Source organism: Xenopus laevis, chromosome 4S (assembly GCF_017654675.1).
Source record: "Xenopus laevis strain J_2021 chromosome 4S, Xenopus_laevis_v10.1, whole genome shotgun sequence".
Classification (NCBI taxonomy): domain Eukaryota; kingdom Metazoa; phylum Chordata; class Amphibia; order Anura; family Pipidae; genus Xenopus; species Xenopus laevis.
This window is the reverse complement of record NC_054378.1, coordinates 91,371,209-91,392,556: the sequence shown is the minus strand read 5'-3', so window position 1 is coordinate 91,392,556 and position 21,348 is coordinate 91,371,209. Positions and strand designations below refer to the sequence as shown.

General features: G+C 39.6%; 1 protein-coding gene across 1 annotated transcript in view; it reads right to left on the bottom strand.

The window, feature by feature from the left end:
* LOC108715706 overlaps nucleotides 1–21,348 on the bottom strand; it is a 47,006-nt gene that overhangs the window by 7,910 nt on the left and 17,748 nt on the right. Inside the window, exons 23-40 of the mRNA XM_041561572.1 lie at nucleotides 21,001–21,261; nucleotides 19,948–20,208; nucleotides 19,575–19,835; nucleotides 19,013–19,273; nucleotides 17,102–17,362; nucleotides 16,720–16,980; nucleotides 16,291–16,551; nucleotides 14,159–14,419; nucleotides 11,950–12,210; nucleotides 11,001–11,261; nucleotides 9,787–10,047; nucleotides 8,112–8,372; nucleotides 7,602–7,862; nucleotides 6,948–7,205; nucleotides 4,881–5,135; nucleotides 4,114–4,374; nucleotides 3,450–3,710; nucleotides 1,154–1,441 (exon numbers count right to left, since the gene is read on the bottom strand). Coding sequence (XP_041417506.1) covers nucleotides 1,154–1,441; nucleotides 3,450–3,710; nucleotides 4,114–4,374; nucleotides 4,881–5,135; nucleotides 6,948–7,205; nucleotides 7,602–7,862; nucleotides 8,112–8,372; nucleotides 9,787–10,047; nucleotides 11,001–11,261; nucleotides 11,950–12,210; nucleotides 14,159–14,419; nucleotides 16,291–16,551; nucleotides 16,720–16,980; nucleotides 17,102–17,362; nucleotides 19,013–19,273; nucleotides 19,575–19,835; nucleotides 19,948–20,208; nucleotides 21,001–21,261 — 4,716 coding nt within the window. The remainder of the gene's footprint in view (nucleotides 1–1,153; nucleotides 1,442–3,449; nucleotides 3,711–4,113; nucleotides 4,375–4,880; nucleotides 5,136–6,947; nucleotides 7,206–7,601; nucleotides 7,863–8,111; nucleotides 8,373–9,786; nucleotides 10,048–11,000; nucleotides 11,262–11,949; nucleotides 12,211–14,158; nucleotides 14,420–16,290; nucleotides 16,552–16,719; nucleotides 16,981–17,101; nucleotides 17,363–19,012; nucleotides 19,274–19,574; nucleotides 19,836–19,947; nucleotides 20,209–21,000; nucleotides 21,262–21,348) is intronic.

Here is a 21,348-nt window from a genome sequence, read left to right as displayed (position 1 = left end):
CTTTCTGGTCCTTTAAAGAGGACCTGTTAACCTAAGAAATGATTCCAAATCCCTTTGAGCAAAATAAACTCTACTTACACTGTATAAATTGTGTTCCCTTCAGTCTTGGAATTCACAATCACAGCTTCCAGAGTTGGTGGGGAGAGGTGGTGGTGGTGGGGGGGGGGTTGGGTTTGTGGTCTCTGTTACTACAAATAATTCACTCTACAATATAAAATTTCATTCCTGAACCAGCAAGTGTATTTTTTAGTTGTAATATCGGTGTGTAGGCAGCCATCTCAGGTCATTTTGCCTGGTCATGTGCTTTCAGAAAGAGCCAGCACTTTAGGATGGAACTGCTTTCTGGTAGGCTGTTGTTTCTCGTACTCAATGTAACTGAATGAGTCTCAGTGGGACCTGGATTTTACTATTGAGTGCTGTTCTTAGATCTACCAGGCAGCTGTTTTCTCGTGTTAGGGAGCTGCTATCTGGTTACCTTTCCATCGTTCTGTTGTTAGGCTGCTGGGGGGAAAGGGAGGGGGTGATATATCACTCCAACTTGCAGTAAAGAGTGACTAAAGTTTATCAGAGCACATGACTCTTGACAAGTCACATAACTGGGGGCAGCCGGGAAACTGACAATATGTCTAGCCCATGTCAGATTTTAAAATTACATATAAAAAATCAGTTTGATCTTTTGAGAAACGGATTTCAGTGCAGAATTCTGCTTTAGCAGCACTATTAACTGATGCGTTTTGAAAAAAAAAATTCCCATGACAGTATCCCTTTAAGGCAAGTTTTGTATGACCCCAAAATATTGTTTATGTGCCAGAATGGAGGCTGTTTAATTAAAGACCATCTGGAGGACAGTGACATGTAGAAAGTACAGAGTGGAAAGTGAAAGTAGTTGACTGCCACCTGAGGCATAGATGTGGGACAGTCGAAATGTGATTGACAGCTCAGATTTTTAAATACTTTTATAACATTGATGTTTTTCTTGTTTACTTTGCAAAGGGCTTTTAGTATGCAGCTTTTCATGTCTGGGTGACAGAACACTTTTAAATACAGCATTTTACATTCAAGAATCTCTTGATTTACCCACATGTTGTTGATCATTTAATTAGAAGAATAAGAAGCATAGAACTCTATTGAATGTATCTACACTTGAACATACCTGTATAACCTTGTACAGGAACACTGGGGTAGCTCTCTCCAGCTCCATTCCTAGTCACAACAGTAGCATTAAAAGATGAACTGCAGGGCACCGGAATATAAAATTCCATGTAGGATGTCCAGTAGGATTCAAGTGTAAACAAGGTGTCTGGGTCATTTTTAATTCCACCCTGAACAATGGCCATATATTCAATGCCACAGTGGCTACTGGACCACGATACCTTGACTTCCTGCGGCTTTACAATTGCATGGTAGATTGAAGTGGTAATGTTATCAGGTGGGCAGGGAACTGCGGGAATAAAACATAGAAAGACCTGTGACACATATAAACCTTTTGCATTATGTACATGTTTTTGTGTATATGTGTGTGTGTATATATATGTGTGTGTGTGTATATGTGTGTGTGTATATATGTGTGTGTGTGTATATGTGTGTGTGTATATGTGTGTGTGTCTATGCTTTGAACTAAAACCAACAATACAACCATGGGTTTCTAAGCAAATGGTTGGCTTCATTCTAACTAGTCACATTTTTCTCTAGAGATGAAAAGGATTTTTTTTACTACCTCTGAGACCCCCCCCCCCATATTTTTCCTGTCCACGTGTCCATCAGTTCTGGACTAATACAAATACTGTATCGACAGACAGTACTAGGAAGACACTTTCCAATGTGATATAATGTGATTGGCAAGTGCAGTCTGAAATAAATCTAATACTATCAGCGTATTGTATTTTACCCTGTATAGAGTTGAAGCCTTAGGGCAGAGACACATGCGAAGATTTGGTGAGATTTAGCCACCAGGCGACAAATCACCTCTTCTTCTGTCAACTAACCTCTCTGAAAAGCCTTCCCACGGGAAGGCACTCAGAGAGTTTCTTTTTCCGAAGTCGCCTGAAGGCAACTTCTGGCGACTTCGGGAAACGAATCGCTCCGAGTGCCATCCCGCTGGCGATTTAGATTCTACCTGGCAGTTCGGGGAGATTAGTCACCCGAAGAAGAGACAATGTGTCTCTGGGCAACTACATCTCTCCGAATCTTGGCGTGTATCTCTGCCCTTAGGCTTCCTAACCCACCAGCCTCTGATTTCCATCTTGATCACTTTGAGGCATATTTACTAAAGTGTGAATTTTTGCCTCATTTCACCAAGTGTATTTTCACAACACATCTCCATATTTACTATAAATCATACGTTCCCTTTTTTCAAGAGAAATGTGGTGCATTTTCTCCTGGCAAAAATTCTCTTTGAAAATTTGCCAGTATATTTCGCCATACAAAAGTAGTGGGAAAATTCTCTAGAGAATTTTCACCATGGAGAAAAATAGCACGGAAAGGGCGATGTTGATTGAGAGTTAAAAGTGACTGCTATATCTTTATAATTGGAGTTCACCAGCCTGAATCTGGTGAATTACACTTTGGTGAAAAGGGTAAGGTTCACCGAAATTTTGGCTGGGAAAAATTTTACTTGGCGAAATGGTGCGAAAGTTCTTTTTCTCTAGCAGCGAATTGTCTTACTTGCCTTTTAGTAAATTGGCAAATTCTCTGGGAATTGTCATTTTAGCGAATCTTCCCAAAAAAACACAATGTGCTCTTTAGTAAATGTGCCACTTTGTTTCTAATATAAGGATCTAACAAACAACTTTCATTTTTTTTATAATTGTTTATTGAGATAAAATTCCTAATTACCCCTTATACAGCACAGGGAGTTCATTTTATAAACTGCTCCAGTACAGTTACCAATAGCAACCAATCAGCAAATAGTGTCGATCAGCCTACTACAAGTTAGAAAGCAAAGATTGACGGCTGTGGGTAACTGCACTGGTGCCAGAATCCCAAGCTACAGCCCTAACATCCAGACTCTGTACACAAACCCTCTACTTCTAAGCAGACACTGTTCTTGTTACAAAACTTAAAATGATAAGAAGTAACCTATTATAATATAAAGCATTATATAGAGAATTACATCCTATTTGCAATAATGTATTATGGGTAGTGATGGGCGAATCTGCCGAAAAATTCAGAATAATTTTGATCCGCGACAATATTTATTAGCGCAGCAATTTTTAAACGCGCAACTCTTTTTCCCAAATGCCATAAAGGCAATGGGCAGCTGAATAATTTTGCGTTCGACAAGATTGACGTGCGACAATCTTTTTGTTTCAGCAATTTTTTCCAAGGCGAACTTTCACGGCAGTTTTGCAAAAACTTTAAAATTTACCGCAAATCCATGCCTGGCGAATAAATTTGCCAATTACTAATTATTGGAGCTGATTAATCTAATTTAATAGCTATGAACGTACCTGCATGCACCATGACTGTGGGGCTTGGTCCACTTGTGCATTGGTCATTTAATGCTATCACAGTGGCGTTATAATTTTCCCCGCATGTTAGATCTTTGATATCACAATTTTTATCCGTAGTGTTGCAGGTCAGTACCCTTCCTATGCTGTCAGTTAAGGTTGCTTCATAGCTGTTTGTCCCGGGGGTGACACCCCAGGAAAGTGTAGCGATATCTGAAGCACATTTAAAATTCACATCCAGAATCTGTGGAACACATGGACCTGCAGCAGGCAAATTAAATATTACAAAGTGTGAAGCAATAAATTCAGACTGGGGAGATAAACATTAAAATATCGGATATCATGGACAGTTTATAAATTTGATATTCAATATAGCAATCCCAATTGTAAGTCATTTTGTATATAGTTTGGGCCACAACTCTTTGACTATTCTTTGGGAATTGATGATGGTCTGACCCATGAGTTCACTGTGTAGAATAGATCCATCCAAAAATCATATAAGTGAATGGAGGGACAGTTTTAGTGTTTTTCAGTTTCCTAGCTGGTAATTATCCCATGTACCAGTGCCCTAAAGCATTTATTGAGTCTACTAGGCTTGTGCCAGAGGTGGTGGGGGCTTAAACCATAGGGAAATCTCACTTGTGGCTTGAATTGAGGATCTTACCAGTCTTCAGCTGAGCAGGGACACTGGACTCATTAGAACACTGTTCATTAACTGCTGTGACAGTGACATTGTAAATATGGCCACATCGCATGCCGCTGACATCACAGGTGCTTTGTGTGGTGGTACATGAATGCGCCTCTCCATTTGGACCACTAATGTTTGAGATGTATCTTTGTGCTCCAGCAGCTGAGTCCCAGGTCACTGATGCAGTGTTGTTGTCACAGTTTATTATGGCTGCCACATTTTCTGGTCTGCAGGGAGCTGTTCATATAGAATATGTGATTATTTGCATCCATGAAAAACAATAATAGCGTAATACAAAGTGTGAGGGTAGCAACAAATAAGCAGTGCTATGCCTTTGTCTCCACAAGAGCTGATAAGAGTCAGCTACAGTCAGGCCCGGACTGGCAATCTGTGGGTTCTGGCAAATGCCATAGGGGCTGCTGTATGGTTCCATAGAACGTTACTATACAGTGGGCTGGTAGGGGGCTTTTTGGACCTCTGTGTACTTGAAATGGCAGGGCCTATTTTGACTCCCAGTCCAGGCCTGGCTACAGTAGATTGCCCAGCTTCTCGGCCCTTGTATCATATGGACTTAATGTGTTTAATCGGTATTGCAAGAGATCTCCCTCCTTATTACGGTAGGGAAAGCGGAAATGAAAAGGAAGAAGTATTTGACCAGCCTGCACTAGTCGTATTAACACTGGCTTGGCTTTTATGAGAAAAATAAATGTCAACAAAGTTATTTGTATTAGATATTAACTCACCACTGTGGAACTCCAGGGCTAAGCTGTCAGTGCTGCACAGGTCGTGTAGAGCGGTGACTGTTACAGTGTATGTTTGGCCACATTCTGGCAGTTCAGCATTGCAGGTTAATTCCTTTGCACTGCAGGAATATTCTTCACTAGGCCCAACAACTGTCGCAGTGTAATTCAAAGCTCCCTTCGTTGGACTCCATGAGATATCGACTGTGTTCATTCCACAAACTACCGCGGCACTTACATTTGATGGAACACAAGGAGCTACAAATGAAAAGTACTTTTTGAATGAATAGTTGGACTTGTGCTGTTTCTGGTACCAACAACAGTTCAGTCATCTCAAAGAAACTATTCTATATACATTAATCATCATCCATGGGTGTCCGCAGAAGGGGGCAAGAGGGGGCATTGACATTGTTTGTTATTTCACTTCCAACAACACAAAATGTTTTTGAAACGTCCCACCCCAAGGAAAGCCTTAATCATCTTTTACTTGCACAGTAATATCAGAAGGGACTAAGAAGGATTTGAAGGGAAGCCTGCAGTAATAAAGTTAATTGGTAGGCAGCAGATTACCTGTAACTATGGTTGCCATCTAGCCGGTAAAATACAAGCCAAGGCCGGAGCCAGTATTACAAATTTATGTATACAAAATGTACAAAATTATACAAATGTATTAGCTGGTAAATTTGTAATCCCTATTGTTCCGCCCCTGGCCCACCTCAGATGCACGCCTACTCACCTAATCCAAGGGCTGCAGTCCCTTCCTGGCAAAACTTGGTGACTCCGCCCCCAAAATGACATAACCCCACCCCTGAAACATCATAACCACACCCCCAAAATGGCACAACCCCACCCCTCTCTGGCCCGCCCCCACCCTCTACGTCATCAGCCGGTAGGGCCAGATCTAAAAGGTGGCAACCCTACCTGTAGCATTTGCCCCTGCAATTGGCTGAGCTAAAAACATGCACTCAGTAGGGAGTGTTCATTGGCTGTTACTATGTTAGTGGGAGGTCTTAGAAAGGAGGAATTGTGATCCTATTAATTTAATTTTTTGAAAAGCATGTTTTAATTAAAACTGAGTCTACCACCTATGCTGAGCAGAGTAGCATTAAATAATAGGAGTTGTAAAAGTTTTCATAAATGAAGATGAATTTATCTAGGAATGTATTAATTTATTATGCATAATTGGATTATCTGCATTGTCATGAATAGGTTAATTTTTAGTGGAATGCTACACTATGATATTAGCTTATTTGCCCCCCCCCACAAGAAAATTTTCTGCGGACACCCATGTCATCGTCATTCATTCATCAAAAGTAGTAGTTCTTTTTAATTGTTTCTGTATAAAATATGAGAGGCCTACAATACACTAAGGGGGTTATTTATTAAAATTCGAATGCCAAAAACTTGAAAAATAAAGGTTTTTTTACTATGAAAATCCAAAATTGTAGTGAAAATTTTTGGGGATTTATTATACCCCGAGGATGGAAAAAGTCTGAAACCAGAAATCCGCCATCTCAGACCTCCGAGGTTGCATATAAGTCAATGGGAGAAGTCCCGAAGATATCCTGATCTGTGCTGGGTTTCGTGCAATAATCCGAAGATTTTGTGGTTTTCGGGCAAAGATCTAAAAAATTCATACGATCTGAATTTTCCACGTTTTGTTCTGTTTTTTTCCCGAACTGGAATTTTTCGGGAATGTATTGATAAATAAGAGGAAATAACCCATGCTGATTTGGTCTGATTATATTTAAAAAAATAATTAGATAAATTTGGATTTTGATAAATAACCCCTTAAAAGAAAAGCAATCTAAAGGCTTGACCATAAACTGATATTTTTGGCATGTGTATGGCCTCGCAATCCTGATTAAAATCCATGCACAAGTACTATGGATATCCGGCATCAATCAGTTCATCAATCAGGCAGCTGATTCACAGTATCTGGCAGAATATAGGCATTATCTCCAGATGAGGAAGTGGGTGGACCAATAGAAAGGCAGGAATATATTGTGCGTGGCTCCTGATACTTTCCAAGGTTATCTGTTATTTAAAAACGACATCCATATAATTTACCTGTGTAAAATGTGACAGGTCTGGCTGTACTGTTGCACCTGGAATTGGATGCTGTGAGAGTTATGCTGTAGGGCTGACCGCACTCCAAGCCATTGATGTCACAGGTTCTGTTTTGAGTGACACACTCACTTGTCCACTCGTTCACGCCTGTCATCTCTGCATAATACATATCAGCCCCGGCAACTGCGTCCCACCATAATGACTCCATTGTGGTCCCACACAAGGGATCTATCCTTATGGCAGTAGGAGTGCATGGAGCTAGAATATCAATTGAATATTATAATAACTGAAAATATAAACATCCTTCCATCCTTTGGTTCTCTATGAGACAATTATGATTAATGTCAGAAACTTTATGATTACTACACAAGCAAACCTGTTCCATTTCATTTGTTGCATGTTCTTCATGAAAGAGTACCCTATATACTGTGCAATACCGTCTTTTATTTATTATTCACACGATGAACCCTTAACTCTTCCCCTGTGATTTCCATAATGAATTAATCGTTTACCCCAACTATGTAAAAAACACAGATTAACCTACTAAAAATAAGGATCCTGCTATTACATGGTCATGGAACTCCACTGTGACTTGTAATATCCTTGATTTCTAGATTAGGGGGTTACTCTAGTACACCTGTATCCATTACCTACCAGTTTCTATGTTGATAGCCTTGCTTATGGGCCCAGTACATTGGCTGTTAGAAGCAGATACGGTTGCTGAGTAAATCTGTCCACATGGCAAGTTTAAGAAAACACATTTCTTCTCTGTTGAATTGCAAGTCTGAGTAAGGCCGCCATGTCCGGTCAGATAGGACTGGAAAGAATGTGCGTCAGCCATCTGCTCCCAGGACAGAGTTAAAGAGCTTGAGACACAGCTGACCTCTGCTTGGAGACCATCAGGAACACAGGGAGCTGGAAAGGAAACACAACATTCAGATGATATTAGAAACATAACAGCATTCAGTAGGAATTATACTTTACTATGACAAAATAAGGTCATAATACTTGAGTTGACACAGAAATTGAATACCAGAGATAGTTTCCCTAGTCTGTGTTTATTTGTAATACCCATCATGTATAAACTAGGGAATACATATTTATTTATTTGCATTGAAAGGTAATCTCTACCAACTACATCCAGGGTTTACTTCAGAAGCATACCTGTAATAAGCTGTACGATAGTGCTGCTCTCCCCAACACATTGTTCATTAAACGCTCTTACACTGACATTGTATGTGAAACCACAATGCAGAGCAGGGATTCTACACGTGGTTGACTCTGTGTCACAAGTGAAGTCTTTTCCATCGGGTCCTCTTGCCAGAGCTGTGTAATTAAGAGCCCCCGGTGTTCTGCTCCAAGATAGAATTGCACTGTTGTCCGCACAGTCAGTTACAGCAGTGAAATTCTGAGGCACACAAGGTCCTATAAAATACAAGTGAACCAGAAAAGCAATATATAATATTCAGTTAGAATTGTGATACATATGTCTAAAAAGTTTTTTTTACACCCTTACAAAGCACCTTCCTAAGGCTGGCCTTTGGGGGAATTCCCCATACTAGCCTATATAAGGCAGTTCCTTGCTGAGGCACGTCCTCTTTTGCCTGACACCATCCATAGGAGAAACAGACAAGACTGAGTCAGACCAGGTTGGTTCCAGACCCTTGCTAGGAATAGACAGTTAGGTAGTGATTGTAAGGAGCTTTCTCTAGGAGCTAAATAGGAGTTAAATAGGGTCTAGCCAGCCTGTGTCCTGAGGAATTTAGATTTGGGGTACTGCCCGGGCGATTGTGTGACAGGTAGGGAAGAGAACATATAGGGACTAGTGGCAGTCTACTGGGATTGTTGTGGCTGTGGTATGGTGGAAGCTTGGGCACAGTATAGAGACATTGCAGAGAGGAAGGGGGAGAGTTATTGGGAGAGGAGGCCCCTTCAAATGGCTAACAGCACTCTGCGCACTTATGTAGGACATGGGTCCAGGAGGCTTCAGGCAGACACACTGTGTGAGAGTGTGTGACTAAAGAATAGTGAGAGGATTTCCTGAGAGTGTATGTGAATAACTTGTTATTTTAGGAGTAAGTTCCTGGTCAGTTGTGATTCCGGTCGGCCCATGTGAACTTATGGAGCTGCTAAATAAACATTTGCCTTGGTTTATCTCAACTACATACATGCTATATTCTCAACCTAAAGGTCCTGTGGGCACATGATTGGGAGAATACCAGTTAGGGGTATACTGTATGTATATATATATATATATATATATATATATATATATATATATATATATATATATATTCATTTTGTATCTCAGTTTAATTTACAGGGCACATCAATGTGTTCCAGTATTGCCCCCCCATGCATTAATGCAATTCATCTTCACCCATGCATCTTATATTATGTCTAGTGTCACATGAGATAAATTGTGTTCCAAGTGTGAAGTGGCAACATCGGAAAACTTGGAAAATGTGTGCCTGATCTAAAATCGGCCAATCCACGGATTTAGTTCTGTAAGAGTTATAATAAGGAGAAAATGACATATTTGTGTATTTAAGTAAACGAGAACCCTTTTGAATTAAGTACTCGTTTTATATAACAAGTACTGATAAGTCCCTACACTTTTAGAACTATCATCTGTACCATGAAAATGTTTTTACTATTTAGCCAGTTAGTAAATAAGACAGCCCATATACAGTATACAGGGCTATGGAATAACTTAGTGCCTTTTTTGAAAGGTGAGATACATTTAGGGAAACCTGATGCGATACAGTTTCAGCATGGACATCTGACCCTTCTTTCCTATCTCCCCAATTGAAGTAATTCTGTGAAGTTCATTGTGTACCTGTTGTGAAGCTCCCTGCAACAGAGGCTTTACTTCTGCAAGTTTTACCAAAGGTCTCCACAGCCATATTGTATTTCTTGCCACACTGTATATTGCTCACTACACAGCTTGTTGTTGTTGAGTTACAGTACAAAGTCTCCCCATCTTGTGAAGTGACAGAGGCAATGTACATCAGTGCTCCAAGAGTTGCTCCCCAAGAGAGTTCGGCATGGTTGTCTCCACACTTGTATTGCGTATGTAAGTTATTTGCAACACAGGGAGCTAAAACGGTAAAAGAGAAATGGCATGAATAATGGAATCCAGGTCTTATCTAGAAACAGTTTTATCATTGTATATACTTTTCTGTGATCACTACCTGTATCCTACACAGAATTTTATAGTAGCACAGACTTTCATAAAATATAAAAATCAGTTCACCAGTTCTGCTCTTTTGGATCACCATGTGAAACTTACATTGTGCAGCACCCCAATGCTCAACCCAACTTTTAAAAACATTCCAGAAGTGACAATTATTTTGTGTGTATGCAAGGGGTTAGCTGCATTTCCAGGGGCTCAAGAAAAAAATTCTGAATTTGGTCCAGGGATTCGGCCCAAGCACATGGCTCTGCAGCCCCAGAATCACCAATAGATCTGACCCTATGTGCACAGGCAGTTATAATTCAATTATATTGGCTGAAAAGCTAAGGCATTACTAAGTCTAGTGTTACTAATAAGCTTAAAGTTATTCCCCACTCAAAAATTGTTGTTTGTTAAGTTGTAAAAAAAACAAGCAACGTTACAATATACATTAACTGAACATTTGTTATGGTATTAAAGTCATGTAAAGATATATAATTGCCATTAAAAGCAGCGTTTTTCTGTCTGTTTATATTTTCTGCACTCCCTGCTCTGACGACTAAGCCTATGTTACACAGAGACACCAGCTACTAACAGACCTGGAATACAGGGTTAGAGAACGAGATTTATGTTTGGGGAAGCTTCCAATAAAAATCTTCCAATTGGAGAACTTATATACAGGTAATTGAATATAGAGCAGTTGGTTTCAGCTTTGGGGAGGTTAAGCCATAGTAAATCGTTATTATTGTCTACCTATGCTGAAAAACAGACTCCTATTACATGTTAAACAGATAAACACTGCATTCAACTGAAAATAAGATAAAGGTAAAAACAGTAAATATGAGTTGTTGATAAAACTCAGTATGCACTGCACTTACCTGTATATACGGCAACGGCTTCACTGTAACTACTGCTACACGAATGTCCGACTGCAAAAACAGTAGCATTATATTCCAAGCCGCAGGAAAGCTGGGTAAAATTACACGATGTGCCGACTTCTTGACATTCATACTCATCTCCATGTGGGCCACTTAATAAGCCAATGTAATTAACAGCTCCCTCAGCTGCTGCCCAAGACAAGATGGTCGCGTTCGCCTCGCAGCTGACTGTCGCCTGGACATGGCTGGGCACACAGGGCACTGCACCAAACAACATAAAATGTCATATCAGCCAGGTGGCCAATGTTCTTGTATAATATCTTCTTTTACCCGTAGTTTTTTTTTAACCTAATTGCATTGTCACCTTTTGTTTATTCCACTATTAATAGAACCTAAACCAGTAGTTGAATAGAATCCCATATGCTTCATTGAAGAGTCCTCTCCGTGTCACTGCTACAGTGTGTCATTCTTCATTCCACACCAGTTAGTCAACCATTTTAAATAGGAAACATGCCTGACTGCATCTTGCCCACTCAGCCATCTAGATCACTTTCATGGCTACTCACTCCCTTCCACAACTTAGTTAAAGTCTTTGTGCAAAAAGGGCAAAACATTGTGCACCTGTTATATAGCTATAAAGCTAATTTCTCTCTCTTTTGGGCATAGTCCCTTCCTATATAGCAGAAAATCTACATTTCAAATCAACCTTGTCCTGAACTAGTCTGAATTCTCAGTTTCCTTCCATACTTCAAGTATATACAGGCAGGTCAATTGGCTCCTGATAAAAAAAAAATCACCATAGTGTGTGTGAATGTGATAGAGATTAGATTGTAAGCTTCACAGGGACTGATGTGAATCCCTTTGCTGTGGAATGTATCGACACTATATAAATAAAGGATAATAATAATACTATAAGTAGCTCAAGTGTATATACATATGTTTCTCTCACCTGAGAGTAATTCTGCTGGAAGACTAGGAGTGCCCTCACACTCATTATTAATAGCGCTCACTATCACTGTGTATGCTTCTCCACATTGAAGGCTGCTGACTTCACATCCCAGCTCGGTGCTGTTGCATGTGAACTCCACTCCTCTAGATGATGTTAACGTGGACGAATACCTTAAGGCTCCAGCAGTTTCATGCCAGGTAACACTAGCCACAGAGCGGCTGCAAATCATTTGTGCACTTACATTCCTAGGTTGGCATGGCACTGAAATACAAGCAAGTGTTGCAGTTAAATATAGCACGGCAAAAAACGGTTTCTCTTTAAAGGAGAACTAAATCCTAAAAATGCCACATTTTTAGGGATGCACCGAATCCTCTATTTTGGATTCAGCCGAACCCCCGAATCCTTTGCGAAAGATTCAGCCGAATACCGAAGTGAATCCGAATCCTAATTTGCATATGCAAATTAAGGGTGTGAAGGGGGAAACATTTTTACTTCCTTGATTTGTGACAAAAAGTCATGCGATTTCCCTCTCTGCCCCTAATTTGCATATGCTAATTAGGTTTCGGATTCGGTTTGGCCACACAGAATCCTGATGAAAAAGGTTGAATCGTGGCCGAATCCTGGATTCAGAGCATCCCTACATATTTTATATGCTAAACGTATTGCACCAGCCTAAAGTTTCAGTTTCTCAATAGCAGCAATGATCCAGGACTTCAGACTTGTCACAGGGGGTCACCATCTTGGAAAGTTTCTGTGACACTCACATGCTCAGTGGGCTCTGATCAGCTGTTGCTGCCCTAAACTTAGGGGTCGTTGCAAATTATCCAGCAGAAAATGAGGTTTGTCTGTAATTTAAGATGATGCTACAGGGCTGATTATTGCATTCTGATGCTAATTGCACTGGTTTCTGTGCTGCCAGGTAATAATTATCTGAATGAATTACTAATCATCTTTATACTGTGACATGTATATTCTATGCATCCTGTATATTTTGAGTCAGTCAAGATGGGGAGCTACTGGGCATCTTTTTGGGCACAGATCTTCCCTGCTGTAGGGCTGTGGTTGTCTTGGGCTGGTACAGAAGCCCAAAATATAATGTACAGCATTTCTGCACTACCTCTTTAGTTAAGCTTCAGTTCTCCTTTATGGGTATCTTGCTGCACCCCCTTGCTATTAAAAAGTTCCTGGTCTAGCTTAATATTGATCTTTCCTTTCATTTCTTATTACTCTGTGGCACTTAGGGGATTTTTTTTATTAAATTCAGTTTTTATCTAGTCTGAATTTTAAAGGGGAAAAACACCATTTTTATTAGAAACAAATTGAATTTCTCAAAATGTATTAAATCTCGATGCTGCTAAAAGTCAGAATAAAAAAAGTATTACGAAGGTCATCTAGAAGTCAATGGCAGATGCCCCCTGTTTACAGTTGGAAAATATCATGATCTGCAGTGGGGTTCATACAATAATACGAACCACATTTGTGGTTTTTGGGCGATAATCTGAAAAATCAGGCAATTTGGATGTCTTTTCCTGCACCAGATTTTATTGAGTACGTTTATTGATAAATACAGTAAAAATATGCACTGGAGTTTGGTTAAAGTGGTTTTAGAAAAGAGTGAGACATTTTTCGGATTTTAGTAAATAACCCACTTAGTCTCATATGTGTTTGTGCAGCACCATGGCTTTGGCTAAGAAGTAAATTTACTTTAGTGCAAGCTTGGAAGTTTGCCTTATAGCATGATGTAGCTAATCTCTTATGTCTTATGGTTCTCATTTTTTATAGCTGTAGATTTCAGATAGAGTTCAGAGTTTAATTTTGTTATACATCAGTTTGTTCTTCAAACAACTTGGTGGCATGTATTTTTTCTAGTGGTAGAATGAATGACCAAGCAATAAAAAGAAGAAGGACAAATAAGAGCAAACAGAATAGAACACTTGTGTGTTCAAAATATGAAAAATTTTACTGGAAGGTGAACTTCTTGTTCATCATATTTATCAATGTGAACTATTGTCATATTAGAATCATAGTTACAGGTGTAATGAGGATATTCAGATCCTTGGCTTTAGATGGGAAGCCAAGGTTTGGTAACTGTAGTCAGGGATGGTCTACACAAACAGGTGACGTTACAATGACACTGGTTGAATTCACTAACTTTCATGATGGGTCTATGTTAATAATTCATGTAATGTTATGTAAAGTAGGCACTTACCTGTTTGTACACTAATGGGCTGGCTGGAGGCACTGCTGCATGTGTTTCCCAGTGCAACAATTGTGGCATTGTACTCAGTACCGCAGGAGAGCCGTGGGAAAGTACACGCTCTGTTCAGTGCATGGAGGATGAACTGTTGCCCTTGGGGCCCAGATATTGTTGCAGTAAAGTTCATGGCTCCTGGGGTTGCGGCCCAAGACACATTAACTACATTAGATTCACAGCTTATGTCAGCCAGCACTTGGGTGGGTACACAGGGCACTGCATGGATCAATGCAAATAGTAAATATTATCTTTAGCCTTTCAGTCCCATAATAAATTATAGTATGGATTTATAAAAGCAATCAATCAGTATAAACAAAATGGAAAAGAAGAACAATAAAATCTAAAAGGAGGGGAGGAAAAAAGGTTTAAAAAAGCCCTTGAAATATGACAACCGTCCAGATGGTCTTAGAATTTCCTGGGACATCAGCTGGCCAGAAAAATAAACTGAACTGAGCAAATAATAGCTCTGCCATCCAAAATGACTAAACACAAGAACAGGGCCAGAACACAATGGAGTGCTTGGGACATTTTCGTGAAACAATATGATTTAATAATGTAATCTGGCAGCATTGCTACTGAGCGTACTATAGAGAATTGCACTCTAAAATTAGAGAAGTCAAGGGTCCTTTGTCTGAAAGCTAATTCCGAGATGGGATTATAAATAGTGGAACATTTTACTATGATAACAGTGGTCTCTTTCAGAGAGAAGACTATTGAGAGTTGATAGTGTATAATACACATACTCTAGATTTTTACTCATTACAGATAAGAAGAATGTTGGTTTTTGATGAATGCAAGGGGGCGAAGCCAAGGAATAAAGTCCTAAGCAAGAACAAAAATACTATAATTTGAATTATAACGAAAGTAAATTATAATTTTCCCAACACTTAAAGGAGAAGGAAAGGCTTTGTGCACTTGGGGTGCCAAATGTTAGGCACCCCCAAGTGATTGTATTTACTTATCTGAAACACCGAACCTTGGTTATACCAATGAGCACCACGGAGAGATTCACTTTCCCGGGCCGACGCATGCGCAGTTGAACAAAATAGCTGACTTTTTAGTTAATGTTCGGCTTCTCGTTCTACTGCGCATGTGCAGCTGCGTCAAGAAAGAGGAAGACAGAAGTGGATCGCTCCGTAGGGCTCACTGGAATAACCCTGGGCCGGTGCAGTTCTCTGCTGATAGGAGCACCGGACCGGGCTTTGAAGTAAGTCAATACAATTTGGGGCGGCCTAACATTTGGCACCTCCAAGTGCACAAAGCCTTTCCTTCTCCTTTAAAGAGATACTGACCACAGAAAATAATTTTTTTAATATCTATCATAACATTATCTTTCAATGCTGTTTATTATTTTGGCATAAAAGTATCTGCCGGATGCTTTTACATTACCTAGCGTACCCCCTTTTTTCCCTATGAGGGGGCTGCCATATCTGTGCAGCAGTAGTCTGTTAGCATTAGAAACTCATTAGAAGTTGAGAAGTGACAGTCAGGTTGACAAAACAGTCAGGTTTAGGAACTTCAAGTGACAATTACTTACAAAAGCAGAATTATCAGCGAAAAACGATCAACATGACCTATAGGTAACTTTTCGTGTCGATTAATATTTTGAAATAACATTTTTTGTGTCAGTATCACTTTAAGAGATATAAACCATACAATATACGAAAATGCTGCATGTGACATTAGTCTTTAATCTCTTCCTGTTTATCATATTAATCTCTTGTTGGGGCAACAAACTACCAGTCATGATATACAGTAAGTCTTAGCCTGCTGGTATAGTTCCCAGACAATAAAATACAATGGGAATGTGGCCCAAACATAAAGAGCCATTTATCATAGAGAGGATTCATAACAATAATAATACAGTCAGGGCTTGGCTCCCAAACCAAATATAATTCTTAGAGAAATTCATTTCTGCAGTCTAATGCCCTTGGCCCCAAACACCACCATTTTTCATATCCAAAATTGTTTTCCCCAATACATGGAAGGCATGTGGTATAGTAGTTAGGACTGTTGCCTTGCAGTGTCAGATGAAAGATAACATCACCCAGGCACCTAAATGTGACTTAAAAGTAACTGTTGCTCACCTGATTCAAGCTCTATTGGAGAGCTGGATGCACTCTGACACCATTCATTAAAAGCAGTTACAGTTACAACATAAATCTGTCCACACTGCAGGTTCTTCACCTGACAGCCAAGTTCAGTGCTGTTACACATCAGTTTCTCTCCTCCAGATGCCTTTAATGTTGCTGAGTATCTCAGAGCTCCTGGGGCAACATCCCAACTCACAGAGGCAACAGAAGAAGTGCAGTCTATTTTAGCAGTCACATTCTGCGGCTGGCATGGAACTATAATGATAAACACACACACACAGTTTAGTATCCAAGCAGTCACTGGGTATGGAAATGTAAGGGAGAATTTCAAAACTACACTAGTAACCCATAGTTCCCACCACTGAATGTGGCAATAAAACTGTATGGAAAAGGCAAATAGCCAAAAGGAAGATGTTATCTTACCAGTTGTGATTGTAGTAGGGAGACTTTCTAGACTTCTGCACTGAGGGTTGATGCCTGAGACAATTGCGGTGTATACCTGCCCACAATGGAAATCTGTAATATTACAAGTCATGTCGCTGGTCTCGCAGGTGAGTGTCTCCACATTTGGAGCAGTGACATTGGAGATATATCTTGCTGCTCCTAGTGTTCTACCCCAAGACAATGATGCTGTGTTGGTATCACAACTGAACTGTGAGGGTTGCTGCTCAGGGACACAGGGAGCTGAAATATAAATCCATTAGCATTGATTATTGAACAGAGAATTATTTATTATAGAATGTTTTCCTGAGAAGAACTTCAGGAAAACACCTGTGTGTGGGGAAACATCTCTCAGATACTGTACCTGTTGGAAAGGTCACTGTTGAGGTGACATTGTTGTTGCAATTTATACCAAAGCTTTCCACAGTCATAGTGTATATCTGCCCACATTTTATCCCATAGACAATACAGTTGATTTCTCTTGTGCTGCAGTTCACATTTTCCATGTCTTGAGTGCTGACAGTGGCTGTGTATCCCAACGCTCCAAGAGATGCTTTCCAGGAGAGCTCTGCATTGTTATCATTGCAGTTATATTGCATTTTGAGGTCCGTTGCACTGCATGGATCTGGGAAAGGAAGATAGACATAATAGGGAGGTTGTTACCAGCTTTTTACTCCAGAAGACAGTATCATTATTATAATAGTTTCTTTAAATGATTAATACAGGTATGGGACCTGTTATCCAGACTGCGTGGGACCTGGGGGTTTCCAGATAATGGATCTTTCCATAATTTGTATCTTCATACCTTAAGTGCACTAGATAATCATGTATACATAAAATAACCCAATAGGTTGGATTTGCTTCCAATTAGGATTATTTATATCTTAATTTGGATCAAGTACAAGGTATTGTTTTATTATTACAGAGAAAAAGGAAATCATTTTTAAAAAATTGTTTTATTTGGATTGAATGGAGTCTATGGGAGATGGGGTTTTTTTTTTGTAATTCGCAGCTTTCTGGATAATGGGTTTCCGGGTAACGGATCCCACATACCTGGGTAAACCTGGGTATGTTAAACAAATACAAAAACTAAAAAATGAAGAGTTGAAAGACATAAATTGTCTCTGCTATTAAGGGTGCACACAGGAAAAGCACAATAAGGATATGAGGTGAAATGTCTTGTCCAGTGATCCCCAACCAGTAGCTCGTGAGCAACATGTTGCTCTCCAATCCCTTGGGTGTTGCTCTCAGGGGCCTCAAAGCAGGTGCTTATTTTTGAATTCCAGGCTTGGAGGCAATTTTTCGTTGTATAAAAACCAGGTAAACTGCCAAACAGAGCCTCAATGTAGGTTGACAATTTACATAGGGGCTACCAAATGGCCAATCACAGCACTTATATGGCAACCCAAAAACATTTTTCATGCTTGTGTTGCTCCCCAACTCCTTTTACTTCTAAATGTTGCTCACAGGTTCAGAATTTGGGGATCCCTGGTCTAGTCCAATAAAAGGCAAGGTTGGTGTAAGGAGATTTGGGCTGAATAGAAGCAAAATGCCTGTTTAAATGGCATTTTTGGAGATGTTGGAAGGCCTACCTAAAGAAAAGCTTTTATAGAGTTGTAAATTGAAAAAGTTGGGTACTAAGTGAGAGTGACAATACCAGGGGATTGCTATAGCAGGGAAGAAGACTATTTTATTGCAAAAATATTTGACATTTAGGCATGCGGCAAAACCATAATTTTTGGATTTAGACAAATTCTGATTCCTCCACAAATGATTCAGCTGAATTGGAATTCTAATTTTAGGAAAATCTTGTCCATTGTGCTCCACAACCCCTGCGTAAGCAGTGAACTCATTTGATTACAGGCGCGTAGTTGAATGTAGACGTCGTATTCACATGAGAGACTTAGGGATATGTGGAAGTCTATGAATTATTATTGGTTGTTTTTTTTTTAAACTATCAGCATATTACACAGTGCTGAAAAAAAGACAACAAACCAACACAAATGGTTTGACATGGGGCAGTGCCATGCCAATTTTATAATCATGACCTTGTAACTAAAAACCCCTGTTTTTGAAAATACACAGACTCAATTGCATCATAAGCTTTATGTGTCACAAGCAAGATAGCACCTGTACAACAAAACTCTAAAGTTAGCTATGTTCACTGGAATAGATCACAAAAATGTGCCTAGATATTTTAAGCATACTTTAATATATTCCTAGATGTGTATTGCTATGGTTTATATATTATAAATGCAAAGCGCAAGTTCCTCACCTGATACAAGCTCTATTGGAGAGCTGGATGCACTCTGGCACCATTCATTAAAAGCAGTTACAGTTACAGCATAAATCTGGCCACACTGCAGGTTTTTCACCTGACAGCCAAGTTCAGTGCTGTTACACATCAGTTTCTCTCCTCCCGATGCCTTTAATATTGCTGAGTATCTCAGAGCTCCTGGGGCAATATCCCAACTCACAGAGACAACAGAAGAAGTGCAGTCTATTTTAGCAGTCACGTTCTGTGGCTGGCATGGAACTGTAATGAAAAACACACATGCACAGTTTAGTATCCATGCAATTACAGGGCATGCAAATGAATGGATAAATTATAAATATAAGAGTAACCCACTGCAACTAGTCATTAAAAAACTTTGATCATTCTAAAGAATTCCAGCTTATGAAAATCAAAATGCATGGAAATGGCAAATTGGAAATGAAAATTGCTAGTGAACATTACTCTGGTTGAGGGTTCAACCCAAGGTTGTGAATTCTTCAACAGAATTTAACAATAAAATGTATATAAACTACAAATAGCCTAAAGGCAGATGATATCTTACCAGTTGTGATTGTAGTAGGGAGACTTTTTAGACTTCTGCACTGAGTGTTGATGCCTGAGACAATTGCGGTGTATACCTGCCCACAATGGAAATCTGTAATATTACAAGTCATGTCGCTGGTCTCGCAGGTGAGTGTCTCCACATTTGGAGCAGTGACATTGGAGATATATCTTGCTGCTCCTAGTGTTCTACCCCAAGACAATGATGCTGTGTTGGTATCACAAGTGAACTGTGGGGGCTGCTGCTCAGGGACACAGGGAGCTGAAATATAAATTCATTAGCATTGATTAGTAAACAGAGAATTATTTATTATAGAATGTTTTTTTCATGAGAAGACACCTGTGTGTGGGGAAACATCTCTCAGATACTGTACCTGTTGGAAAGGTCACTGTTGAGGTGACATTGTTGTTGCAATTTACACCAAAGCTTTCCACAGTCATAGTGTATATCTGCCCACATTTTATCCCATAGACAATACAACTTGTTTCTCTTGTGCTGCAGTTCACATTTTCCATGTCTTGAGTGCTGACAGTAGCTGTGTATCCCAACGCTCCAAGAGATGCTTTCCAGGAGAGCTCTGCATTGTTATCATTGCAGTTATATTGCATATTGAGGTCCGTTGCACTGCATGGAACTGAGACAGGAAGTAAAATATGGCAGTTAGCTATTTACAGATGGTAGTTAGCTATTTATATATGGTAGTTAGCTATTTATCACAGGCAATAGTTTTAGTATTAATATATTTTCTTAAAAGCACTTATATATTAAGTTCTGCAAAATAAGGATGAATGAAAACATAGCCTGTTTAATGAAAAGCTTGAAAAAAATTAACTATGGATGGAGGTTAAAAAGGAGTTTGAAAGATGAAGGGTTTGGGAGCACTAAAGTTAATTGACATTGACAAGTGTATGTGGATGTGATAGAGACCTTACATTATAAGGTCCATTGGAACTGGGAGAGATATGAAAGGTAACAATTTCTATAAAGCACTGTTTACCAAGTCAGTGCTGTATAGATAAAGAATAAGAATACAAATTCTTCAATAACTTTATGGAATATTGTGAATCGACCCCTTTGGATTGAAGTTTTTTTAATTATGTGTTGATTATAGATTATAGGCTTCATCTATAGTGCCCAGGCAGTGGGAAAATTGCAAAACAAAGGCTATAATTTCCCATTTATTTTGCACTTTGCCCACTGTGTGAGACATTGTGCAAATAGTAGCAGACCTGTGTGCTCCATTTCATGCAGAGTGCAGTGTCCAAAGTTTTTAGGAAATGAGCACTAAGGGATGCGCTCTTGTCCCATAGTACAGACACTACAGTTACTTCTGTTCACTGGAAAATAGCACAACAATGTGTCCATATGGCTTCAAACTCTTTCTAATATATCTCTAAAGACAGAATCTCAAGTACATAATTATTACCTGATTCAAGTTCTATTGGAGAGCTGGATGCACTCTGACACCATTCATTAAAAGCAGTTACAGTTACAGCATAAATCTGTCCACACTGCAGGTTTTTCACCTGACAGCCAAGTTCAGTGCTGTTACACATCAGTTTCTCTCCTCCCAATGCCTTTAATGTTGCTGAGTATCTCAGGGCTCCTGGGGCAACATCCCAACTCACAGAGGCAACAGAAGAAGTGCAGTCTATTTTAGCAGTCACATTCTGCGGCTGGCATGGAACTGTAATGATAAACACACACACACTGTTTAGTATCCATGTTGCCATTGGGTATGACATATATGTATGTTTTATGAGAATTCATAAAC